Consider the following 27,572-nt stretch of genomic DNA (forward strand, 5'->3'; position numbering starts at 1 on the left):
GCAAAGAGCCAAGCCGAGTGACTGAAGTAAGAAGTAGGGAACTTGGAATAAGTTTAGTTAGCAGGACATTGCATGGCAGAGCAGGTCCACAGCGGATTCTAAGGGACTTGGAGAGAAGCACGCGATGTCCATCTCACAGCGCAAAGAGGCTTTGCTTTCTTAGATGAATGCCCTGGCGCTGAGGCTACGAGCGAAGCTGTTGGTCTTGGGAGGGGATAAAGCTGCGTGTAAATGAGAAGAGAGGAGTGTACCGCAGTGCTATGGAGGGCAGCAACTTTGTTGCTGTGACTTTTACAAGCCTTCAAGGGTAAGATTTAATGCTTTCCTTCTGCTTGTTTGTATTCTTTCTCAGTTTCGGGGGGTAGAAAACTTGCATTTTTTCCAGACCTGAGAGCTTTGCGAAGCTTAATCAAAGTGCTTGGGGTTCAACTTTTTCTGTGAGTGAGCTGACAGACTTCTGGGTGGAGTGAGCTGAGCTGTGCATGATTTCAAGCAGCAGCAGCAGCAGCAGCAGCCGCCCGGGGAAGCTGCTATTGTATGCATTGTTTTGGAGGGAGCAGATTGCAGCCTGCATTTCTGTTTGGGAACTCACCCTGTCTCAGCTGTTGATCTGTAACTTGAGCATTGCAACTAACTTACCCAAAGGAGCTGAATGCAAATTTTTGACTGCCATTCTGGTGTCAGTTTAAAGCGTGTTTTAATGAAGACAGATGGAGGATATTGGATCATTACTTTAAAACGTGGCAGATAACAGACTGAGTCTGTTTCCCAGCAATTATAGCTAATTGCATTGGCACATTTGTGTGTAGGCGTAGGAGCACTTTGGTCTGCACACAGTTTCATGGGTTTCTGTATGTATAGCTTGGAACAGCACCCAAAAAAAAGCTGGAGGGCTAGCTCACCTCATCCAGGACACCTCTTCAGGTATTTAAAAAGCTGGGGAGGTTTCAGGGATACTTTCAAACTCCTCGCACTGAACTAGTAGATTTAAACCAGAGTCACTGCTACTTTTGTAAACCCTGATGCCAAGAGTGACCATTTGTAGCTTCTTAAATTTATTTCGGGTTGAATGCAGGTAAATCTGATTTCAGCCCTGAAAGAGTGTTATTCTGGGATTTAAAACACACGTTTCAGTTGTCCATCCTGCCGCTTGCTTTTTATGTTTCCCACCTGCAAAGCAAGGAGTGGTACAACACACGCTACTCCCTATTTTCCTCTTGAGGTGTCCTAACACAAGAGGATGTAAGGAGGGGTGGAGAAATACAAATGCTAATGTATTTCAATGTTAAAAGATGATTAGTACTAATTATTTCTAATGGCTGACATTTTTGTGTTTGCTTTCGATAGGGGAAAGCAAATGCATCATACTCTTTGGAAGCAAAATTTGAACAATTTGACTGAAACAGTTAATACACCAGAAGTTTAAAGGGGGCCCTTTGCCAGCATGTCTTTGCGTGGCACATTACAGTCCATGCCAAGTGTGCCAGGCCTTTACACTGCACTTGCCAGGGCATTAGCAAGCACTGCACTGACTGTGGTGTCCTTCTCTGCGATACCTGCGAGCGAACGTGGCTCTCCTGCTTTAGCACCTGACATTGTGCACCCCCTTAGCAGGCATGCAGCTAAGGCATGGGGAAAACTGGGGTTCGAGCACCTAATGTATTTTAAACCCTTAATATTTTCCCAGTTGTGCCTCCAAATCCAGTTTAAAGTGATATATGTTGAAAATTTAGGGACTCGGATTTGGTTCATCTGATGGTATTTGACAGCATTACTCCGCCAAGAACACTAGGCAGCACAGGCAGTCTTGAACCTTGTCTGTCACGATGCCCAGTGCTTGGGATCTGCTTTCTCATATACTGAGCTATTGGTTGGATATTTAGTACTTTAGCCTGAAAAAAATTAAATACTTCTGAGCTGTGGGTACTTGTGATTGTTACATCAGCTGAATATAGATTAAAAAAATTAATTTTGCTCACATGCAAAAAACTGACCTGACATGGGAAGTTGGTGAGTGAAGGTATGGCATGCTTTCTGAATTTTTACCTGGACAGAGCTATTTAAGCTTTTTAGGGTGTATACATACCACACGATGTTTGGTGGCAAAACTGACTGGAGAAATCTTGATCTCCTGCCTAATTTCCCTGGACTTTGCATGCTTGTTTCTAATATTGCAGCACAATTTGCTGCCCCTCAGATCTGCTAAAACCACTGCTTCGGCAGGAATTTCAGTCTGTACCAAACTACACCCCATGACCTGGATTAAAGGAACCCTTCCAAAAATTATTGTATTTAACCTGGATCATTTCACAGAGTCTGGGAACAAGGTGATGGGAGCAGAAGCACCAAGTATTTTCTAATCCATATTTATCATCGAATCTGATGTATTGTGTAGCTATGTCCAAAGAAAAAGGGCCAAGAAACTAACCACGTTTTCCATCTGCAACATCTGCTCTCCATTCAGCCGAGCCGTGCCATGTCTTCTCTCATTTTGCTGCTCATCACTGCGGTGGTGGAAAGTGCCTCCCTCCACCTCCAGTTTGCAGTACAGCCCTTAGTGAGCCTTGGTTTTGGATTAGGCTGTAGCCTTTGCAAATTCCACATGGCGTAGCTCATTGCAACCTGTCCCTCATGCAGGAAGAGCTTTGCAGAGCTGTTCTCAAGCCAAGTCTGGCTCTTAAATAAGGCTGAGCTGAGTTTGCGAGAAAGCATCCCTTCCCTAGTCAAGATCCATCAAAGTAGCTTCTCGCTGTGGATATTAAAGTGTTCAGAGCCCATGATTAAACTGTCAGTAGCCATAAAACAGGTGGATTTTCTTTGCAGAAGAGTAAGCCGTAGCTAGACAGTTTGTAGAGTAGTATAGGTACAGAAGCCTTCTACAGTGAGAAGAGGTAATTTATTTGTAGCTTATACCCCCAAATCCCAATAAATGAGGAACTGGGAATTTGAGCTTTAAATAATTTTTGCTGTAGGCTGTGGAAATGTGGGGAAGTAACACATGTCCTGTTAAGCACAGGAGTTGGACCTGTGTGATTATTCAAATACTCTGAGCCCTGGCTGATTACTGAACAGCACAGGGTACATGAAGTAAAGAGAAATGAAAAACAAAACCAAAACCAAAATAATTGAGTGGAAAATTAAGCATCAAAAATAAGTCCAGAAGGGCTGACACAGACTGTGGAAGGCAACTTGAGGAGATTGAAGTAGTGCTTCACTTTGCATCCGAAAATAGCTGCTGTCAGGCAGGGAAAATGAAGGCAAACAGGAAATTGCCTTTTTTCTGACCATAGAAAATTTTTTGTGTTTTTTATGGATTTTCAACTAATTCAGGAATAGGAGGCTGTGAAAGTGTCTTACCACAATTTGAGAAGTACTTCATGCCACATGAAAATGAAACGTGAGAGAGATCATTTTTTCCGAAAAGCACAAAGGGAAATTAAAACCATAGCAGTGTATACGAGTGATATGAGGCTGAAGACCCATTGTTGCAATTTTGAAAGAGAAACTGAATCTCAGATTTAAAAAATAGAGAAACACGTAAAGAACATTGAACAGGGACATGAATTTTGATTACAAGTGGAATCTGGGAAAAAAATAATACCCTGAGGGAGATTGCTGGTGCAAACATGTTGGACCCTGCAGGTAAGATTGAGAGTTCAAGAAAAAGACCTGGGACCGAAAGGCGGACAGAGCTAAGGTCAGCCAGGAGACCGCATCTGTCTGTAGAAGTTGTGATAGCTAACACAAACACGAACAGTACCTGGAGCACCACCAAAAGGGACAACTCCTCCATCATTTGCTTAGGTTTGTTTTCACACTTGCGGCCAATGGTTAATGAACTCTCAGACTGAAAACAGACACCCGAAGCGCGAAGTCGTACTGGCACAAAGCGAGGTGTGAGCAGGCACACACAGTAGCTATAGCCAGCGTGAGAGTGGCTTGCTAGGTAAAGGAGTACGAGGATTAGATGTGTGAGTCAATAACAAAGCAGCAAAGGAAGATATTTGCAATATTATGAAAATAAAAGGTACACCTTAGTGCAACAGGGGTGTGTCAAGCCCTTAATACCATCGTGTGTGTGCCCATTGAATACTGACACATTCTCAAATAACATTGTGGTTTGGGCAAGCCAGGAACTGCGTTTTGCATAAAGGATCAGGTCAGCTTGGGAAGGATTCATACATAACTCCTGGGCTTTAACTAAGTAAGCAGCTACGCTAAATCTGTGTGATGGAAATGATGTCCCAGAGAGGTAATTGGTACAGGTGGATATGGCAAAGTTATCACCCATGTCTGCCCTAAAAGGCAAGGTTTTATGGGAATGGTGAGCCTGCGAGTATATTTGTGCTGGCCATGATGGTAACTTAAATTTGCTGCTGAGTGAAGATGTTCCATGAATGCAATCCTAATCAAATGCACTGAGAAGCTGAAGGAATTAAAGATACCCTCCATGCCAAAATAGCGTATTGTTGCAGTCTTGTTGTCATACTGCAGTCACACCAGAAACCAGTGATTAAAGAATCAGTAATTGACAAAAGCCATGTGTCACAGCTGAAGGAAGTTTCAGGTTTTTGTTTGTGAGACGCGGATCTTAACTCTATTGTTTGTTTCATGTTATTACTGCTGAAAGAAGGCTTATAACCACCCTCTCTTCTCTGCTCCCCCACAAATATAAACATCCTTTTTTTCCCCTCTGCTGAAATTACATGCCTTGTCAATTGAGCACACAGCTGGGAGAGGTTTGGAAGCTGCAGATAATTTTTCCAAAACATTTGGCACTTACAGCAAAATCCAGAGTTCAGCTGTATAGCCATATGACGATTTCAACCAGCCCACTTTTTGCATCCTTGTGCTGCCAGTGGGCAGTGACTATCGCATCTGTGGCTCCTGCTGCTGTAGGAAATCCGAGGTCTTTACCTCTGGGTGTGTGGATAGTGTGTCTCGCTCCTCCCCCTGTCTTATGGGGAGCGCTCAGTCCTAGTTAGGAGGGTTTTGTAAGACATAATAGTAATTCTAAAACATGGAAGAAATATGTTGAAAATGATAGACTGAGGTCAGTTAGGGATGGAAGGTAAGGTTTGTCAGCAGGGTTGAGAAAGCTTTAGGTTGTGACATTGAATATTGTAACTTCAAGTGGTTTAGCTCCATGGACACAGGAAATTTTGGGGAGAGGTGTTGCCAAAGCATTTCTTCTGGTGAGCAGAAACAATTGGATCTACATGAGTGAACAGAAGAAGGATCTCTTTGAAGCACAGTGGGCACAGAGGGGTTCCCGAACACCGTGGTGAGCAGCAGGGAGCACCGTGCCAGGGCTGCACTGTGCTCAGGGTGTGCAGCACTTAGCTGGCCAGCTGGAGCCTACCTGATGTTGTTTTCCTTATCTCAGGCTCATTGAATTGCAGCTGCTAAATATAGTTTTGCTTTAGCATCTGGAATTGAGATCTGCACGTAAATGTTCGACCTATGCAATGATTGTAGAGTTTTCCTTAAAGTTTACCTTCATTTTCTAAAAAGATGTGAAGCCCAAGCTTGCACTGTGCACGGTCCAATGACGTTGTATCAGGCTTGCATTTGGGCAGTGCCATAGGCTGTATTTGCATTTGCATGTTTCCAAAATACAATATATTCACTATACTTGTCTCCTTGGACACCCTTGCTCTGCACAGATAGCATAGGATAAAGTGCAAAAACTTCATTCTGTCACCTAGACAACTTGTTCTAGATAAATTATGATTCCCTCAAACGTCTCAGTTTGGCTCCACTGGCCAGTTAAGCAGCTGGTAGAACTTTCCTGTCAATTCAGGCTCCTGGTCAGCCAGGCTTGCTGGGCAATGCCGCCTTTTCCCATGCTCACAGATCTTTGCAGGCTGTCAGCACCAGCATCACCATTAAGTCCTTGAGATAAACTGTCCAATGCTTGGAACACCGAAAGTTTCATTACTGACAGGTTTTGATGTGATTTTGATTAATGCTCAATTCCTCTGCATATCAGGATATATTCAGTGCCTTAAATGCATTTCTGGTGTCTGGCTTTTGGCTTTTGGGCCAGGAAGTTTGCAGCTGGCCGGGGAGAAGTTTTACTCAGCGCCGTACAGCCTAGCCCACCCCAAACACAGAGGGTGACCAGCAGATGCACAACAGTGTGATCCAGCACATGGTGAGCACAGGCAGATGTACAGGAAACCAGTGTTTCCCACTGCTTCCTGCACTTCAGGGAGGCTGGTCTTGCTCTGGGTAGTCACTCAGTTCCTCTGTACCTTAAGTACAAGCCCTGTGAGTGTATTTCTCCTTTTCATATAGGGCCAAGTTAGTAGGACTGTCCTTTTCAGTCTCTCCTCCACTATCTTCTTCGTGCCATGTCAGGAGATGAACAGATCAAAATGTCCAAGGTAAGGTAGCCCCCACTGATGCAGCAGTGCAACACGCAAACCTGAGATGGTTCTGCATTTTAAAACATGCTACATGATAAATTGTAGCTGTGCTTAGGAGTTTGGTTCTTCCATGTTATGGGCACAGAATTTACATGTATGTGCTGCATCACATCGTGCTGTGGGACTAGAAACCCCCGTTGTGAATTATCTTCGCTTTTCTTTTGCAGAAGTTCCATGGAGTTGGACTAAAATAAAGTTTTGGGATGTCTCTATTTGGATTAAAATTTGGAAAGAAGAAATTGAAAGGTGAGTGTTGTCTGGTAATGCCATTGTCACAGTTGACAACCTAAGGAATGTAAATACAGCACACGTGCGAGCCCTTGAAAGCGTGCTTCAGGGTATGTCTTATACCTGCAGAGCAGGTGGAGGAAGGCACACTTTGTTCCTTTGTCTTGCACACCTTGGGGGAGTGCTGTGGGCTGTGTGCCAGTGAAGGGGGGGGGACGGACAGGGGACGCATCTGCAACAGAACAGGCTGCAAAGTTTGTGCTCTGTCAAGGCACATGACTGGCTTGGGGAAGTTGGGTTTTGATGTCTTCTCTACAAGGATCTTTTGGGGGAGTGGGTGGAGGAGCAACACATAGTGCCCTCTCTCAAGCAGTTTATAAAATATGCTAGAAGCAAGTTAGTGTGAAGGTCTGATGCAAAATTTTGATTATTGAATTTGTTAATGGCAATGGCCTGGATATTCTCTTCAATGAGAGGTAGGAAGAAGAGCAAAGTACAGAGATGCACCCTGAGAGCACCCAGAAGCTGCTGAGGGGAGCGCTAACTCTGGAGAAGAAACCGGAACCTACATAATTCACTCCCTGTGAGCTCCACGTGGCACACAAATAAATGGGTGTGGAGATAGGTGGCAGCCATCCTCTGCAGCATGATCTTCACCGGACTTTGCACAGAAATCCCTGCAGAGATGAATGCTTGGAAGAAGTCCAGCTGGAGGGCTACTAGCATGCCCTTAAAGTGGGCCAGCTTCTTGCAGCCTTGTAGGGTTCATCTTCATCAGTACCAGGGCTTTGCCACAGGAGTCATTGGAATGAGTCTTGTGTTTTATCACTTCATCTCCAGGCCCAGGGTGTGATGTCTGGTCAGGGATCTAGGTCTACAGATGCTGTGAATCAGAAAAGTCTCCAGCCTTTCCTTTCCAGGGTGTTCCTCCCTGTATTAGATGAATGCAGAAATTAGTGCCCTACTCGTATTTTGATGTGAAATTAGTTTTTCCCAACCTCTCTGAGTTCAGAAGACTGAATAGCTTTTTCCCAAGGGTTTATTTTTGCAATTGTGCTGCTGTTTCCCCTTCCTGGCATGGGGCAGACCATAAGCCCTGGTGTTAAGACAGGGGCATCCGTTTGCTGCTCCGATTGTCCCAAGAGAGGAGGTTGTGATTGCTCCCGGGGAAGGAACTCTGCCAGCCCAAAATCTCTGTCTCCATCTTGGCTTTGGAGATGAAGGAGCACAGGCATGTCTGGGAGCTGCTGTCCACCCAGGGCATCCCCACTTGTAAAGCAGTAGCTGTTCTGATTACTAAAAGATCATGTTGCTATATTAGGAAAAGTTTGTGGTTTGTCTGGCCCTGTACCTGGGTTTGAGCAGAGAAGTGTTCAGTCCTCCCTTCAACCAAGTGTCTCAGAAACTCAGATCTTCCTAGATATAAAAAACATACTTCACAGGGAAAAATAATTTATTTTTCCATTTTATGCACTTTTGATCACCAGTTGAAAACCAATGAGTTCAAACTGGAGGAAGTTCAGAGAAGGATAAGGGAAGCTGGGGTGATCAGGGAATGAGGAGCTCCCGTAACAGGAAGCTAAAAGAGCTTTTTTTCCTTCCCCTTTTATTTTTAATTCTTTTGCCTTGCAGCCCAAATGCTGAAAGGGCTACTATTGCTCCTTGCAAACGTTTCACTGGAGTAAATGCCAGGGTTGAACTGCTATTTTAATTGAACAATTTATACGCCTTTGTATTTGGAGAAGTCCATAAGAGTGTGCTGCTTGAGAGCAGGCAAGGCTCTTCTGCAGGGAACATCCCATGCACTCATGTTGGCGGGACAGTACTGCTAATGGAAAGACCAAATTTCTATTCCAAAAACAAAGCTGGATGACAGTTAACCTTACTGAAGCCTTCATGGTATGACTTTCATGGGAGAGAATGGATTACCTCAGGCATCAGCTGCTGAAACTGGGATCAGGATTGCTCCCATGAGAAGCGGTATTGTTTTGCTGTTTCTCCTCAGCAAGACACGGCTGTTTCCACATGAGCTGAGATGCTGGCAAAATTAGGACATTTTTTTTTCCCAAGATTGGTGTAGTTTAACCAGACAGGTTAGGTAGTCTAAATTTCCTGGAGATGGGAATTTTTTATAGGTTTATGTTCTTTATACAAGCAATCAAGGATGTAACTAAAAGTCAGCTTCACAGAGCAGTGAAGTGTGGTGTCATGTCAGACACACAAAGACTGTTGGAGGAAATCAGTTCCTAGATGACCGAACCTTAGTGAAGCTCTTCCAGCCAAAGTGGGGAAGTACATCTCTTAGAAAAGCAGCAGTAGTGTTTCTGTGGAAAAGATGCCTGAGATCTTTTACGCTGAGGTTTAACCTACAATGAACATTGACAAAACAGAGAGGAATGGGAACACTTCTGGTTCACAGAGTGTGTGGGAAGAAATAAGCACCATGCGTTGGTGATGGCTGATAAATATGGAATATCTCTGTTCACTGACTTGATCCCATGGCAGCTTAACTCATTGTTGGAGCTTCACACCTTGAGGACGGGGATGGTCAAGTACTATCTACGAAATAAACAGCAGTAGGGAACTGGAAGAACTCATCTACACAAATACCCTTATCCCCAGGTGTGCACTTCCAGCTGATGGCAAGAGCAGTCATTGCTGCAGCTTCATCACTATAAGCCCAGCCTAGGGGCACTGTGCGAGGAAGAGGAAGGATATAAATTGAGCCAGGGCTTTTGGAAAGCTGCATTGGCTTTTTCTTCTTGCTGCTAGGGACAGCCTGCTCTCCAGGGCAGCTGGGTTTTGAGCAGCCGGGCTCTGGGCAGACCTTGGCAGGGGTAGCAGTTCCTTGTGGAGAAGGCAGCCCAAGACTGGCTCTACAGACATAAAGCTTGGCTGCCTTCTGGGACACCCATTCAGATCTGATAGGAAATGTCTTACCACAACAGACATTGAATATGAAAAATATATTTATTTTTACATAATTTCCCATGAGGGAAATAACTGTGAATTGAAAAACTTCTCAAAGTTCGTTTCAGAGCTGTATTTATTTTTATGATTTTTACATCACTTCCTATTACTGTGTATCACTGTTATTAACAACATGTGCATTCGTGTCAAGCTGTGGGATTACCAGCGTGTCTAGGTGATACTGTTTTCTAGTAAAGGAAATTATATGTGCCAGCCAGTCACTGTCAGACTAGTTTTTAAAATAAAAACAAAGGACTATTTCAGCTGCTTTATTTGGCAACATATTGGTCAAAATATTGTGAACTACTATTACCAAAGCCAGGATACAACGTTATATAAAATTCTAAACCAAATTTGAAAAAAACCCAAACCTTTTTTAAATTAAAGTTTTCCAAAATGAAGAAGAGAAAATTTCTACTGCTAATGTATTTGAAAAATGCATATTTTCATTCTGAAGTGGACTGAAAACAAACATGAAAAGATGTAGATGCTTCTTGAGAAATAATCTGTTGCAAGGCATTTCTGAGACATGGTGAGTCCCCACCCCTCACCCAGACCCAAGGCAGGTGGGTGAGACATCACCGGGAGGAGGAAGCAAAGGAAAACCAGAACTGGGATTATTGCAGGAGACAGGGAAAGGGAGAGACAAGGCAGCCTCTGTCCCTTACCAGAATAACTTAAAAGGGAATGTTCTTCTGTTTTAAGGTTATCTAGCACTTCTTCCAGGCCTGTGTCCCAGGAGTGCTGTTTGACCATGAGCATTGTACGTGCTGGGCAAACATGAGGCATCCTTCTGAAGCTTTCTTTTCTTTCTTTCTTTCTTTCTTTCTTTCTTTCTTTCTTTCTTTCTTTCTTTCTTTCTTTCTTTCTTCCTTCCTTCCTTCCTTCCTTCCTTCCTTCCTTCCTTCCTTCCTTCCTTCCTTCCTTCCTTCCTTCCCTCCTTTCCTCCTTTCCTCCTTTCTTTCTTTCTTTCTTTCTTTCTTTCTTTCTTTCTTTCTTTCTTTCTTTCTTTCTCTCTTTCTCTCTTTCTCTCTTTCTCTCTTTCTCTCTTTCTCTCTTTCTCTCTTTCTCTCTTTCTCTCTTTCTCTCTTTCTCTCTCTTTCTTTCTTTCTTTCTTTCTTTCTTTCTTTCTTTCTTTCTCTTTCCTTCTTTTCCTTCCTTCCTGCCTGCCTTCCATCCTTCCTCTCTTTCTCTTTCTTTCTCTCTCTCTCTTCTCTGTAAGGTGACAATATCAAATACTGCTTTTAGAAAAGGGTGGGATCTAATACTGAACTTTATCTTCATATTAAAAACTTACTGCACCTGAGGCAGAAATAATTCCAATTCACCCTCAAGATTTCTTTATTTCGGACCTTGCAACTGCGGTATGAAAATGGAAGCATGTCAGTATGTCTCCTAAGTGGGCCCTTTGTTAGTGATGCCAGAAAAAAAACCATTTTGCATTAATACCAGAAACATATGAAATGTTTTACATGTGTGGGTAATTCCAGTTGCCATGTAGTGTTTGTTTAGTACTAGCAGGAGGCTGAGCTCCATACCAGTCACCAAAGAAATAATTCATGACCAGGAAAGTGTATTTCTTGCATATCATTTCTTCAGGAGGAAGGAGGATTCTTGTTCTTTTGAGGCAAAAAGACATAAGGAAGATCTTTACTTAATAATGGAGGAACAGGCAGGAGAAAATAGGGCTAAACCCATTTATGGTGGTGTCTCTGAATGGTCTTGCCGCAGGTTTTTTTTAGATTAAATTCCTCACACTCAGCTACTCCATTTCAGAGATGCAAATGTATGTGATTGCCAACATAAATCCTCTCCAGCCACAGCAGCCAGAGAGGCTCCGTAGAAGAGGGGGCATCTACACATCAACAACGTGCAGTTTCATAAGATGGAGCCCTGGAGAGCCCCTCCTTTCAATCAATAAGAAAACCTCATGTTTGTTTGCCAGGCAGCTGGGCATGTTCCTGTCCCGCGCAGGGCTTGGCTGTGACCTTCCCCTTGCCCGTTTCCATCCCACTGGGTTCTCATCGCTCTTCCTGCCCCAGCCACGCTCGCTGCAACCTGCCAGGCTCTGGCTGTGGTTCAGGGCAGGGATGGGCTTTGGTTTTGTGCCGCAGAGCAGCTGGCACACTGGCACCAGGCAGGTTACAGCATTAGGTTGACACTCGGGTAATGAGGATTTGGCTTTTGTCTGTGTCCCAGACTGGCTGTGAAATGTAGATATTTAACCAGTGCAAGCCTCAGAACTGTCGTATGGCTCTTCACCCACGGATCCTCTGATCCACGTTACATCTTGAGCTGCTGGGTAAAGATCCCTGGCTTTGGTTTTGGGTAGAGTTTGCTTGGTGCAGCTCTGATCCCAGCAAGTCACTGCTGTATTATGAAATGTGACATTCTGTGATACCGCTCGTATAGAAAATAATCCTGTGCTCTTTAACCGAATGGTAGGGACTCTACCCAGGTACAGCACCTGCAAATCGAGAAACTTGTTGCACGGTTCCTTCATCTCTCATGATTGCAAAAAGGGGCAATTACTGCTGTAATGTGCAAGGAGATTTTGGCTATCAGCCTGTACAATAACCTCCCTGGGAGCACAGATTTTAGTTGCCTAATACATTATACAATGACTTGCCCTCTCCCATAGATCTGCCTTTCAGTGGATACTTTAATTGTCTTTTTTGAGGGGACTATAGAGATACTGGTGCACCATGGCAGGTTTCAGTTACTTGTGCACATGGAGTAAGAGTCCAGCAAAGACCAGAAATAAGAGCTAGGATTTCTCTGCCTGTGAAGAGATGGGTGATGTCCTGGGTGCTGGATGCGAGGTGCCACTTGCGCCATTGCTGAGAGGGGATACCAAAAGCTGGGTCACACAGTGACGATGAGATGCCCAAAAGTAGGCACAACAAAAGGAGGAGGGAGATGGAACAGGAGGAGGTGGAAGGAGACACAAAAAATGTTCTGTGACTGGAGGAGGTCTTCTTAGACTGCTTATAGCCTGTTGTAGGAGACACCTAAATTACAGTCTCAGGAAGGTCAGATATGTGCCCTTAGGAGCAGAATAACTGCCTTACAGCTTTCACGACTTGGTATTGGTAAGGTCAATAGCTTTGCTAGGAGCCACTCTGCAAGGAAAGCTGGGGACATGTGCCCAGCTCCTGGATGCCACTCTTTATAGCTGGTCCAGGGCAGTGTTTGTGCTCTTGAGGTGGTTTGTTTAAAGGGTGGAGGAGAGATTATTATTTTTAGAGTTTATGTTGTCTCTGTTCTCTTGTCAGGCTTAGTTACGCCGGCACTCCCCTAATTTGGCTGTGTTCATTTCACGCATGAGGTATCAGGGCCTAGTTTGTATATGACTTGGCAAAACCAGGCAGATCTTAACCTCCTGTTTCTTGGAGCCACAAGACCTAATATCTACAAAACTTTTCCAATAGCCTGTTGAAAGCATTGCTCTTGGCACATGCTCCTTTGCATAAACCAGAAACAAATTTCCAGGCTGTCTGACCAGATCTTGAATCTAACCTTTTGCAGGACTTTTCCATGTAGCAGTCCTAAATGGAGAAGGCTGGTGGGCTGGCCATTTACATTTATAGCTGATTTTTGGCATGGGTTTAATTTTATTAAATGCAGATGTTATTCTGTGGTTTAGCTCCTAAATCTGTCTGCCTGAGAAAACAGCCACTTTCCCAGTGGCTTGGTCTCAGTGGTTAGACCAAGAACTGGGCACTAAGCCATATTTATGTATGCTGAGTTTCCACTGATGAATAATTTAGAATAGTTTTCAGTGGCAGTGAAATGATAACTTGGAGCACAAATCCCATTCCTTCTTTCCAGTGATTTGTGACTGCAGTTTGCAGAAGCAGAAAGTTTGAGTTGCTTAGAGATATAAAAAAAGTTTCAAGAAATGAAAAACTTCTCATCTGATAGCCCTTCAGGTTTCCCCTCCCTTTTCCCTCCATGCTTTCAGAATCAACAGGGCATGATAAGACACGTGTGCTTGCATCTACAGCCAAAGCACCCTGAGCTGTGATTTCCAGGCAAAGGTGGTGTAATGTTTGACTTACCCTAACTTTGTGTTTATTGTGATCATCCAAGAGGCTTCATTTCTGTCCAAACAGTTCCAGCAACAAATAAGAGTCATCTGGTCTATGATAGTTGAGAACTGCTGGTTTAGGAGTCACAGCAGTAGGACCTCACGGTGAAAATAAAACCACTGAGGCAGTGTTACCCTGTGCTTGTGGTCAGTGGTGGTTCTCCTTAGGTGTAGCCAGAGGACTGAAAGTTCTGCTTGCTGATGATGTTGGATGAGGCATTCTTTGCAATTCGCTGTGGTTGTTCTTGCTTTAGCCAAAGGTATTGGCTGTTAGCCAGCAAGGAAAATGAATATCTTGCCACTAGAAATTAGCCTCGTATTTTAGCCTTTAGGGATGCTGCCTCTGAGAGGGATGGATGGCTACGGCAGGCCATGGACTTTCATTCAATTTTGAACCAGGTTGATAGCTATCTGGGGCCTTCAGAAATGGGTTGTCCTAGAAAACCTGCCCTTAGGTACCATATGATTGGGCACAGGAGGGCAGTGCCTTGAGTGAGTTTCATTTGCCGTTCTGTTTCACGTCCCACAGCTTCATGTTTCTGTGCCATCCCTAAGCTGTTTGCAGCTATTTGTGTGTCTCACATAAAACACATTCCTCTTGGAGAGTGCACCTCTCACTGTGATGAGAAGCCAGGCTGCTTTCCTCGCTGGAGCAGATACCTGCATGGTTTCTCTCTAGGAGCATTTAAGATCCTTGATTTCAAATGCACGTATCAAGTGCCTCTTCCCTGGCTGCAGAGAGTGTGTGGGGCAAGCTGGTGATCAGGAATGGCTCCTCACTCCCCCAGCAAGCCCTGGGAAGAGCAAAGGAGCTGGTGGCAAGTCCAGCTGCTGCCAGCAGCACTTGGATTTCTGTTTCTGTGTGCGTTTCCCTCAAGTCCTGCCCTTCCTACGAGAAACAGAAAGTCACAGAGCACTTTAGAGCCTCTCAGAAGCTGCCGTGTGACCCCGAGGCTCTGCCATGTGCCCTGTGTCTCATGTGCTGGCGAGGGAATAGATACCCAAATAAGATAAGTAGTTCTGGATGTCTTCGTGCCTCTCCGTCCATCGTGCATTTCCGTTGTTCCTTCTGGTGAGACAACTGAGCAGACCTGCTGACTGTGAGCAGCATGGATAATGTTGTCCCTTGCTGTGAGCGGCACAGACAAGGTTGTCCCTTGCGAGTGCTCAGCCTTTCGTTTCAGGGTCACCACAGGTCTTTGACTTGCGTGTGCTGCTCCACGTAAGCGCGTGGTGCCTGCAAACAGCTCTGTCCCTGCCTGCCGGTTCCCCTTCCCAGGACCAGCACGGGCTCTGCAAGCACACTTCTGTAGCCTGGTAGGTTTTCAGGCTTTGTCATCTATTCCTATTTATGTTAAATCTTTTCTGTGGCATTTATTCCAGGACTAGACTTGAAGCCCCTGGGGAGGGGATCAGAGTAGCATTTACTGTATGGGAGGAAACGTGTGAGTGTTGGGAAGTCCTGTTTTTAACAGATAGATTTATCTTTCATCTGCTTTGATAATACTAGTTGCTCTCAGGAAAATTCAGGACACGTAACACAATAGTTGAAGCGCTACTCTGCTTCTGTTTTCCTCTGGGACACCAGAGAAGTTACTCTGATCTCTCTGTACATCGTTTTCCTCATTGTGAAAGATGAGAAAAATGTGTCTGAGGAAAGCAGTGAAAGATTAAGCACTTTGAGGGTCTTGAATGAAGCATCTGTGGTTGGTCTAAATCACCCTGTCCAGGCAGATGGGAGCTGGTTTGGAAATGCCTGACATGGCTAGATGTGCTTGAAGAAAGGGAAAAGCACATTTACCTGCTACCATAGTAATTAGTAATTAGAGGTCTTGATGAAAACAGGACACAGACAGAGACAAAAAAAAAAAAAAAAGATGATCTGAAAAAGGACTTAAAAATTAGGGATGCTGTTATTTATAGGCTTATTGGAGGGAAAGGAGGAAGGATAGCAGTTCAGTGCACTGAATAGCTTAGACGCTTGCTAATGCAGGAGTGGATAAACAGGAAGAACTAGATGTCTTAACACATCATTTAATAGGTATAATAGACACGTGCTGGGATAACTCATGAGGCTGGAATATTAATAGAAAAGAATAAAGCTTATTCTGGAAGAGTAACAGAGGTGGCAAGGGAAGAGATGTTTTCCTTTTATGTTCATGTGCTCTGAGATCCAGCCTGAAGAAAGAGATGAACAAATTGCAGATCTCTGAGAAATGCCACAAGGGTAAAGAACACAGGCACAGCAAAGCAAGAAGGACAGACTTTTGTGAAAAAAAAAGAAAAAAAAAATGTAGTTTTCTGAGAGACAGGGCATGGCAGTAGATGAGGAATTCTAACTATGCAGAGGCAGAGTTGGAGAGGAGCATAGGGAAACACGGCTTGTTCAGCTGGCACAGTGTTTTGGAGCAGAGGTGGGTAATTTTTTGGAGCTAGAGAGGAGGCTGTTCCAGAACTGATCCCCTCCAACAGGGAGGAGCTGGCTGGTCCTGTGAAACCAGGAGGGAGTGTAAACCGGAATGATTGTGCAATGACGGTATGATACTTAGGAAAAAGTGACAATAGCAAAGTGTTTAAAATGGAGTTCAAGAAGGAAATCTCCAGCAAATATGAAGAACCAGTAATGACATCTCATGAAAGGGAAATCTGGGGTGGAGGGAGAATTAAGCAGAGCTGTCGTTTCCTTAAATGACTGATATTAAGGGCACAGGTCTAAGTTATCATCTTTCAGGGAAAGGCTCAGAAGGGTGAGTGAAATGGCAAAATTGCAAGCTCCTCATTCACTTCGGGCAGAGGAAGGATGGCTCTAGAAGGTGCAAAGCAACTTGTTTTATCCAGCACAACCTGTGTGGAAAAGGCTGAAAGTGAGAAAAAGCTTTTATTGCTATAAGAGGGCAATCAAAGCTGTTCTGTAAGAGTTGGGATCTCTGGCATTCTGTAACCCTTCTAGTAAGAGGGAGATCAAAGATGGTTTATTTCTGCTACTCAGTGAAAAAAGCCTAGCAAATAATGCTAAGAAATCTGGTTTGGTGTTCTTTGGGGTTTTTTGTTGTTGTTTTTTGCTGGTGGTGTTTTGTGTTTTTTTTTTTTTTCTTTCTTTAGACATCTAATATAATAGTCGCCAGAAACAGAGGAGAAGGGGGGAGGTTTTGGGTGGTAATAGAGAGGGAATGGGTTGGCTACGTAAGGTGAAGTATGGCCTGGAGCAATGCTGCCTTTGAGAGTTTCTGGTGCACAGACAGGCAAAGTTTAGAAGGCTGAGAAAAGAGCAAGCATAGCCTCTATCTTGAAACAAGGGAGAAAGAGAAGCTGAGCAATTATAGATATATTGGTTTCACTTCTTGGATAAAGGTTGAAACAATCCAGCAAACCACTTCAAAGTAACTAGAAGTGTTTGTGTGGGGAAGAGATGATTAACAGTCAGCAGTCCTGAAAAACTGCATCAAACCAAAACTAATTCTGTATTAGTGGTAGCCAGAGGGCTAGTGAAAAAGCCTTAGATAGCTGTCATGTATCTTGACTGTCATTTATGTGATTTTTACAAGTAAACTGGAGATATATGCTGAAGATAAAATCACCATACAGTGAGTGCCAAGCTTTTAAGAAAAAAACCAAACATCGACAATAGTTATCAATGACTGATTATGAAACTTGGGAGATTCATCAGGGATGTATCCTGAGTCTGGTATTCAATATTTTCTTGTACATCTTGGCTGGCAGATTAAAAACCACACTTAGTAGATCTGCAAATGGCACCATGCTGGCAGGAGCTACAAGTGCACTGAAAGATAGGATTAGAATTGACTAGTTGGAGAAATAGTCTGAAAAAATTTGGATGCAGTTCAACAAGGACGAATGAAAGATTTGCATTGCCTGATGAGGCATCGGCTCTGCCAGAAAGGATCTGCCAAAATGGAACAGCATCAGCTGTGTGCTGATGGTGCATAAGGACATTATTGTAAATTACTTCTAGGTGGATTCCCATGTCAAGTATGCATTGTCTACAAGGTAGGTGGAGTGTCCCTTGTGCTCTGGTCAGCTTTGGTAAGGCCTCAGTCACAAACTATGGCCCATTTTGGCCACTGTGCATCCAGAATGAGGTGAACTAGATTGGAAGCCCACTGGAGAGCAGCAAGGGTGATGCTGCTCCTGACAGACAGACTCATAAGAAGTGACTGAAGAAACTGGAGTTGCTTACCCTTGGGAAGAGACGACTACAGTAAGGCATAACAGCCTTCAGTACATAATGAACTCATCCATGCTTGGCGTCCTTGGCAAGTAGAACAAGGAACTGAGGGGGAGCAGAAGAGCACCGTTGACCATCCCGGGAGAAGATATAATTTTTTAAATTGAAGTAATGAGTTTTATGTCAGATAATGGGGAAAAAATCTCCCCCAGGGGAAGGACACCACAGTGCTGGAATAGGCAGTCTGAAGAACAGCCGTCACTGGATCTTTCTAGGACATTTATTGGGACTGACAGGCACAACCCTGTCTTGAGGTAGAGGATAGATATCATGACCTTTTGAAATCCCTTCCAGTAGTTTTTGATTTCATGATAGCTGTGATGCTGTGGGATGATGCTAGGAGATGCACTTGTACTGGAGGAAGGGCGCTATCAGTAGGCTGGTGGCAACAGCCCCAGAGACTTCAGGGGGAAGAGATTGAGCAGGGCAGGAATAGTGAGCACCACTAGTTAAGTGGTGATTCTTACCCAGGAGAAGGTGAACAACTGGCATTGCAGTGGGTTGTGGGCAGCAGGGACTTGGAGTACGGGCTTAGCGTGCTATGGTACCAGTCCGCAGCGCTGCTCTATCAGTGTCGCCAGCTTCTTCAATTCCCTGACATGGGACGGATAGCTCGGAGAACAGATTCCTGGTGACATTGCCTTTTAGCAACTCTGCTTGCATTTTCTGATGCTTCATTCATATCTGTGTTGACTCTGCTTACTTTCAAGCGTGTCTGATGTGTTTCCTCTTCTTTACAGAGGAAGAGAGACAACTTCAAGCAAACAACCGGGATTTTAATCTGCAGTTTGAATATGCTGTAAGTAATGGGCATATGTTGTTTCATGCAGATGTAGTCACAGATGTAGCTACATCTGCTTCATGTCTTGAATATTGTTTTAAGGCGGGGGCATGACCGCATGCTAGCTATGACTGCAAACAAGGCGAACATGTGCCAGATGAACCATCAGAGATGGTTCATTGCTGAGTCAACCATAGGGAGCTCTGCCTTTGGAGTCAACCCTGCGAATGGGCAGCTGAAGGAGATCAAATGCTGGAAAAGTATAACACAGTGACTTTACACACTTCCAGAAAATTATTTGTGAGTCAAAGTGTTTGCAGGATCAGGCTCCAAGGCCTTTCAATAGCGGAACCTGGGGGTAATTTTCTGTTGGAAACATGTCTCCATTTAAAGTAAAACATGAAAGGAAATGTGTCAGTTCCTCAGCTCTTGCAGTGAAATCCTCTCTGGCAGGAAGGTTTTGAATCTGGCCTTTGTGGCTTCCTGCCAGCTTTACTTCCAGCTCCTTAACACTCTACTTAGGTTCACATCCGTGCCATGAAATCTGTGACTCCAAAGAGCATCATGACACGGGCTGGCTGTGACCCAGGTCCGCCAGGCAGCTCCTTGGGCAGCTTGATTTCCAAAGCTTGGGGAGCTGACACTGTGTGCAGAGGAGGGCTAGCTCAGTTGCTAGACCTGTACTGTCTGGCTGCAGGGTCATCTCCTCCTTGAGATGATCCTGAAGCTGCATTCTTTCAAAGCATTTGCAGCTGCCAACTGATACTGAAATGAATTTTGTAAATTTTTTCCTCTGCATATCTGAATTCCAGTAGTGAAATTTGTCCTTCAGTGTTACGCAGGAGCTCCTTTGAATCGTGTTTTGTTTTAGGAACATCACAAGTATTTTCTTGGTAAGAGCTGGGAAAACTCAACATTTCAGAACACTGGAATTTCTCATTAGATAGAAAATCTGACTTGCCAACAGCTTTGGCTAAAGATCTTAATGTAGCTGATCTTTTGACAATACGAACTGGGTGGTTTTCAGTGGTCAGCTTTCATCCATGAACTACCCAACCCAGGTGAGAGACTTTCTAGGTCCAGAGCTGTTGCATGTGTCACGAATGTGAAATGCATTGTAGTTAATATATGTAAAGAACTATGCAGCATGAATCCCTCATCAGGCCTGGTGATTTGAAACTGGGAAAGTACATTCGATTTGCACAGAGCCTGCCGGTAGCATACTGGGGTGGGTAGTGCGAATACATATGGATTTGTGATCTTTCATTGAATGATTGCAATGTAGACTTTGTGCAGCAGTGGGACAGGAAAGCAGGAGGGAGATGTACAATGAAGTCGGGGCAGAGAGAACAAGCAACTCTTCAGGTTCTGAGCCTATTTCTGTGAAAAGCGATTCATAAGGCTGACTTTGCATGTCACTGCTTTCCAGCTGATTGTTTACATGCCCAAGGATTTGCAAATAACCAAAATTAAGGAGAGGACTGTGAGAGCTCTGGATGGTTTCTATAAGAGTCTATTGATTAGATGTGAAAATGGAGGCAGCCAAAAAGCCAGCTCAGTGTAATCTGTTATAACTTGGCAATGAGTTTCAGTAATCCTGCTTCTCATTTCAGTCAGCTGTGGCTCATGATTTCTGGAGTCCAGTGTAGACTGAGGCTTAGGAAATCTAGAAAACTGTCCAGAAAGAGCCAAGACTTGAAGTGGTGAGTGGGTGGTGAGGTACTAAAAGACTTTTTGTGGTGATGCAAGGACTGCCCTAACTGTATGGGGCTGCACATCATGTCCTGGGCTGCTTATTTCCAGTAAGTCCTTGCAAAACCACAATGCCATGGTGTACGAAAAGGACTAACCTTGCTCATAAGCCACTTTAGATCCCATACTATAGATTGCTGGGTGCATCTGGTGATGCTCAAAAGGGAGATAGTCCCCTGGTACCCTCCCATCAACATATGTGTGATGCTCCTGAAAGTTAGTTCTTCCAGTCCTGTAGTCCACTGCAAGGATCAAATCTGGGGCCCTTCTTCATGTTCAGATTTGTCTGAACACAGTGGGGTTGCACTGCCAAGCACTAGGATGTGGTCCAGGGGGACCAAGACTGTCCGAACACTGGAGCCTGCCCTGGGGTGCTCCAGCACTGTTAGGCTCTGTTGTCTCTCAGCATGCTGACATTTTCTTGACAGAGTAATTTCTGTCTCCTGCAGCCACAGTCCTCCCTCAATGTGTCTTCCCACCCTCATGTACTTAATTTGATCTGTGTAAAAGCAAACAACAGAAGCGTTTGGGCTGTCTGTGCGTCATTGTGGTGCCTAGCTCTTTGTGACATAAGGATCGGCATACATGGGCAGCCATGTGGTGATTTGAGTCTTCTTTATAGAGCCAGGAGGAGAACAGCTGTCCTCCAGCTTTCGGTCCCACAGCGAGGACCACTAGTCCTTGTCCTCTCACACAGGAGTCTTGTCTTCTCTTGAGGCACAAGGAAGGCTGCACCAATAGCTATTCCAGCCAGATAAAAGGGACACTAGGCGGAAACTGGAAGGAAACCCTGCAATATAACAAAGTTTAGAAAGTATTTTAGACAGTGAAAGCCACAGGAGTGAGGTTTACTTTAGTAACTTAAGGCCATGTTAGCCATAAAACCTATAGAACAGGTTCTAGTAACAAAGCTAGGTGAGGCAGTAAATGTTTCTTTAGGGTGAGGCAGTTGCTGAGAAAGGCCAGTAAGAAAAAAAAAAAAGGGAAATGCAAACAGAGGTGTAGTGTATTGCCTTACTGCTGTGGCCAGGCTATAAGTCGCAGCTGGTGTGAAGGTTCAAGCCTTTCACTAAAAAGAGAGTTTCTATTATGTAGGCATAGATCAAAGGTACAGAGATGCTTTGTCCTCATTTAGTCTCAGTGAGAACAGGGAAGTGAGAATGTACTATCAGAGGTGGTTATCTATTACTGAATAGTTGGTGGTTATCGTCCCTTCCCTGTGCAAAGTCTACAGGATATCTGTGAAGGGAGAAGAGAGGAGCTGAGAAAGACTTGACAAACTCTATTGTGTGTGGAACCTGACATCAGCTCTGGCAGCTGCTAAAAGCTGGCCCTCCTGGTATGAAGCAAGAGTCCCAAATATGCTCAAACCAGCTTTGCAGGAACCTGATGCTGTACCATGGAAAGCCGTGTCTGCCAATACATGCAAGGGCACGTTCAGATCCATCACACTTGGACTTGCAGGAAACTTTGGAGGGCAAATTCCCTCCCAGAGCTCATCAGAAAATACATGAGAGGCCAAACTGCAATGTGTCCCTGCCATGCTGCTGCAGCCACGAAGCCTCTTTGACTGAGCACTGGCTGGGCAGGAGGGCTGGACAGTGCAGGACACTGGACTGATAGGGTAGGATAAGGATAAGAGGCGGATAGGAGGTGCACGCAGTGGAAATCCCCTTAACACGGAGTTTCGTGGTGAGGCCGAGGGACAGTTTCAGAAGAATAACCCATGGGCATATGAGATGTGTCATGCAGTGGGCTGGAAGACTGGGGTGGTCTCCTTCATTTGTGTGAACAGATGCAGTACAGACTGAGAGGGGGACAAGGGAAGTGTCTGTTACCTGAGCAAGTGTCTTACGTGCCTTCTGATGATTTTTGCAGCGATTAAATAATAGGAGGTACCTGTGGTTAAGGGCAGCAGCTTTTATGCAGTGGCAGTACTTGGGTAGGTCAGGATTTATTTGGACTTAGTGTGAAGACTGAAGCTGAAACTAGAGCTCTCAGACTCGTGCAACCCCAGACATCCTCGGCCTTATCCTGCACAGCAAGAACACAGTAGCTTAGAAAAATAAACTTTAAAACAAAGTGCTGTGCAGTTAACTGGAAGGGCTGAGTGTGAAGGTACGTACTACCCACCAGCTCACAAAATTAGTTAGGAATGATTCAGAAACCAAGTGTGAATCAGTGGCATGCAAAGGCACCTAGTGCAGCACAAAAACGGACTCAATATAGGTCAGTAAAAATGAAAAGTCAAGTCCTAATCCCATGTTTATTCACACTTCAGACAGGAAGATCCTTCCTGACTTCAGTAAGAGATTTGCCTATGTAAAGACTGAAATAAAGTGAAACGCAAGGTGCAAGATGTGGTCCAGCAAGATTTGAAGACTTTAGTCAAGGTTCTTATCTGAGGCAATTCAATCTGGTTGCAGAGGGGACTGCCCTGTGTGGGTCCACCATGATGGGCTTTCTGACTGTCAACACTCTGGAGAAGAAAATCTCTTCTGAAGGTTTTTAATGTTCTCTCTGATCCCTTTTATTTCTTTGCTTTCACATTGGAATTTAGTGCAGCTGAACTGGGACGTCATGAAGGGCTGCAAAAACAACTTTGAAATTGGCTTTCAGACAATAGGAGAGGAAATGCAGGGCCCATGAGTCAATGACAAATTTCATCTTGGATCAGGATCTAGGGTCAAACCAGTATCCTTTCTGCAGGACCAGCAGTGAGGGGGCTGCTTGCACTCTGCTTTTGTTCTCCCTGGTCACCTGGTGAATTCTCTAGTGAAATATGAGGGATGTATATAACTTCCTATGGCCAATAAACATTGTCCTGGGCTGGATCGGCAGTTGGGTTCTTATCTCTTTGAAATTTAATCAGAGAGCAAGGAGCTCCGGAAGTGGGCTCACACTCTGCTCCACCTCCTCCGCTTGTGTGCTTTGACCTGAGAAGGTTACCTGGTAGGTTATCCTCAAGGACCTTGTCAGTGTGGTCAGGATGGTGACAATGGCTGCCCTCTCTTCCCGTCTCAAGCTGCAAATCTTTCCCAGTGTTCATCACACTCAAAGCTGAAGGCAGTGTTGTCTGATTATCTGAAAAGTGGTCTGAGTAGCCCCTGAAGGAATAGCTACAGCAGCCACCTGCACTGTTCCTTCTGCATTTAGGAAGGTGTTAGCTGGATTCATCCAAAGACCTGCTGAGGCACTGTCATGTATCAGCTAGAGCAGGGCTGCCCTACGAGAGGGGATGCTGAGGGTGACCCCAGCACAGGCAATGCCCTCACTGACCAGGCTGCAGTCCTGCAGCATCTGGTCAGAGGAGACAGGGCAGGATGCTAGTAATGGGGCCCATCCTGACCAACCCAGACAAGGGGATGTGATGAATGAGGTCCAGGATCTATCTAAGGAGTCCAGTCAGGAGCAATGGGACACAGGGCTGAAGACAAGACTACACTGTAGGTCCAAGGTCCATCCGGGAGGCAGAGCTGGATAGGTCCATCTGGGAAACTAGGACAGATGTCAGGCTGGAGACTGGTACTCCTACAGTGTAGCTCAAGCAAGGACTGAAGGCCCGTGGCTGGGCTTAAGTGAGATCCTGAGCCCCGGACAGGGCTTGTGGATGGAGACGCCAGGTGAGTTCAAGGTCCTTAAGGCATATTAGGGCCCTGACAAGCACAGAAAGGTTGAGCTGTGCCAGACGTGAGCTGCTGTGAAGTCCATAGACTCCTTTTGACCAAGCCATCCACTCTTCATCTTAGCTTTACCTCATGGAGACTGAGAGTGTGGTTGTGCGAGACCTTAATGAACAGGGTACGGTGGTTTGGAGTTTTCCTTCTTTGCACCACCTGGCAGTGCTCTGCCCTCCCTTTCACTTCTCCCTGCTTGGCAGCAGCTTCAGGTAGTGAGCTGAGCAAGAGGAGAAGGCAGTGTAGTCAAAGGAGATCACCAAGAGACAAGACCTTTAGATCCTGTACTTGGCCTGTCCGTGAGGGATGGTGAGAGGTCGTCAAGCCATGCCACCTCCATCTGCCTCCATGTCCTCCTCAGCACAACCACAATGAGGACACTCACCACAGTGATGATTAACTGCTCTGTAACAGGATCACACCAGGCAGAAGGAACAGCATAGGAAAACACAACCAGTGACCACATTTTTCTAGAGATTTTCCTGGAGTACCCAATGTGTGATGGGATCCTGGAACTCGCTTCATTATTGCTGCCAAGAGGGGATCAAGGGGTTACATATGTAAGAAATTCAAAAGGTCTTTAAAAAGAGGAAAAAATAAGGAAGGGGGGGGACCAAAAACCAAAAGAAAGAGGATTGTGGGTTGGATACAGATCTTTTTATTTCTGGTGTTTGGCCAGTGTTTTACTTCTGAGAGTCAAGATGAGATCTTTACAGGGACCAGATGAACCCCATCGGCATCCAGTTGGCTTTTCTCAGTCTTCTGTTGAGTTGGGGTTGCTGCCTGCTGTCAGGAATAAGGCAGTGAACTCGGTAGGCTTAAAACTGACCTGGTCTGACTATTCTGTACTTCCTGTGAAAACGAAGACTCTGTGGCACCACATGCCCTGCTACATGAGTTTATTAAATACGTCCTTGAGCACATTCACAGCCCTACAGTTGCATTTCTGTATATGGCATCTGCGTGCTTTCAAATTGCATTGCTGCAGCTAAACAAAGTGCTGTTGAATTGCACTCCCGCCGCCTCCTTGCAAGGCTGGATCAAAGCACCTGGGAAAGCTGTTTCTGCCTCTCAGCTGCTTCATCGGTCTGTACCTTGTGCTACACAGGTACCAGTGAAATTGCCAGGTGTCATGGCACAACACCTCCCTGTGGGATCACCAAGGTTTTGCTAAAATTTGCTCTGGGCCGGGTCGTCTAGCTGCTGGAAACTAATATGTCACTGAGCCAGGGCTATAAATTCAGATGGTCAATACCCTGCCATACTCTGCCTTTTCTGGGTATCACCCTTTAGCTCCTGTAATATAGCCACAAAACCAGCAGTCTCTTATTTCCAGTGACTTTTATGGCGAGGAGATGATTTGTTTGCTCAGCGAACAAAGGTAGGAGCCATCTGCTGAGTGTTTGCCTGTGGATGGACGTCACAGGCAGGCTTCTGAAAACACCCCCAAAGCAACAGCTCATCCACCAGATCTGGACTTGTGTAACTGTGGCGCGATGAGCACTATTCTTAGGGACAGCATTTTGGTGGAGTCACACCTCCAGGAGGTGTGAATCTAGCCCCTGAAAAGAGCAGATGAGAATAATCCCTCACCCACAGAGAACGTTGCTCTCATGTCAAGCTTCGCATCTGGAGAGCTTGAGGCTGACGGTGGGTAACTGTGCTCAAGCCTGTTCATTAGGACACAGGTGCATGCAGGGTCTGCCCACAGTCAACGAGAAGTCTAGGGCAGATCAGGGAGTAAGTGTAAAGCTCCCAATTCCCATCTTTATGTTTGGCCCATGGAGCTGCTTTTCATAGATGTTTGATTTTTACAAATCTGTAGGAGAACCAGAAGTTCCTGTAAGGCCTCTTAATACTTAATTGCTCCTTCAAAGATATTTCCTCTCCATCACTTTTCCCATATGGGAGTCTCCTTCACTGAAGACAGAGCATGGGGGAGGTAAGGCAGATGATGCATTAGAGGCATTGCTTATAAAATGATGGCTGCGTATAGACTGTTTAACACACTGCGGTGCTGCGGGTTCCTGTAGTACCCCTCCCACCCCAGAGTCAGGTTGTGGTGCAGTTCTAAAGGAGCGACAGGGTGTGATGGTGTTAAGCATCACGGAGTAGGATACGATCAGGATCAGAGGCCAACTGAGATTTCCCTTTAGTCAACCAAGAGCCCAAGCTGTAAAAGCATGCAACCCTGGCGTATTGCATGAAAACAGAAATGATATCTTGCACAGAGCTTCAACTGTGTCTGTGATATGGGAATGCAGAGCATTGAATGGGAAAGGCTAAAGTTTTCCCTAGTGTGTTTTTATCATTTAATATTGTTATTACTTTAGCCCCTGAGGGCCATGAACAAGTTACTTGTTGAATTAGAAATATTCATACTGATTATGAAAAATTATTTTTTTTCTGGTTCTTAGTTTTAATTATAGATTCTAGAATATTGAGGAGATCCACTGTAATACTCCCTGTCCTTACCCTGAGATCTGTAGTGTCCCAGTGTCCCAAAAGGCAGTGTGTGTCAAACAATATCACTATCCTCTATGGAGAAAATATTGGATGTCCAGATTCCTGCAGTTAAGCGTTTCGAAACTGTTATGTCTGGGGTTTTTACCATGCCTAATAGCAATAGGAAACAAAATGAATGGCTCTGGTTCATTCAGTGGTTTTCCTGACGTAATTAATGAACAGAAATAGAAGGCAGGAATTGAAATAAACCACTCCCATTCTTTTCTTATCCCCCTCTGAGATTTTTGCAGGCAACAATCTATAAACTTTATCTGAGTGTTTACTGAGTAGTTTTTCCCATGTTGTATGTCACCCTCTGAAATCTGTTGACGCACAAAGTTGGGGTCCCTTGTACTTACTTTTCCTGCAGCTACTGTCTTCTCTTTTTTTAAATAAGTGGCTGTCATATTTTTCTTTAGATAAGTGGACAGGGAGCATCTTTAGATCTAGATTTTTTATTAAAAAATCTGCCAGATTCTGTGTCTGGTGGACACAGACTTGTCAAGCAATTTAGTTCTCTGTATGTTGGGTTTGCAGAGGTTACTGCTACTCCATTTGCCTCTGTTTTAGCAGTGTCCATGGGGCCTGCGTGCAGCACACATCCTATGGTGAAGAATTTTGAAATAAACCAAATTTAACTATGTGTCATGACATTGAGATCACAGAGTTAACCACACCTGGAGATGGCTACATGATGCCAGGATACAGGCAATATTGTTTATATGATGATCACTGATAAGCATCTTTTCTTGATGGAGTGCAATCAGCGGGAGGATTTGGCTAGCTCTTCCATGAAGGGCGTTTCCATCTCTGCTCTTTTAGTGACTTATTCATTGGCTTGTATAAGGTATAAACCATGAAGTTAGTGCTTGAGAACGTTGCTGTATTTTGT

At 44.7% G+C, this 27,572-nt stretch overlaps 1 protein-coding gene across 7 annotated transcripts in view; it reads left to right on the forward strand.

The window, feature by feature from the left end:
- The window catches only part of LOC129199234 (phospholipid-transporting ATPase FetA-like), an 87,376-nt gene that overhangs the window by 12,253 nt on the left and 47,551 nt on the right, over positions 1 to 27,572 (forward strand). For 3 of the 7 annotated variants that reach the window (XM_054809369.1, XM_054809372.1, XM_054809371.1), the window contains exons 2-3: positions 6,599 to 6,677; positions 18,706 to 18,764. In XM_054809369.1, coding sequence (XP_054665344.1) covers positions 6,635 to 6,677; positions 18,706 to 18,764 — 102 coding nt within the window. In that variant the 5' untranslated portion in view covers positions 6,599 to 6,634. Of the gene's footprint in view, positions 1 to 38; positions 308 to 6,369; positions 6,390 to 6,598; positions 6,678 to 18,705; positions 18,765 to 27,572 lie in introns of those variants that run through there. The other 4 variants (XM_054809368.1, XM_054809367.1, XM_054809373.1 and 1 more) reach the window with 4 other exon arrangements.

Source organism: Grus americana, chromosome Z (genome assembly GCF_028858705.1).
Source record: "Grus americana isolate bGruAme1 chromosome Z, bGruAme1.mat, whole genome shotgun sequence".
NCBI classification, from domain to species: domain Eukaryota; kingdom Metazoa; phylum Chordata; class Aves; order Gruiformes; family Gruidae; genus Grus; species Grus americana.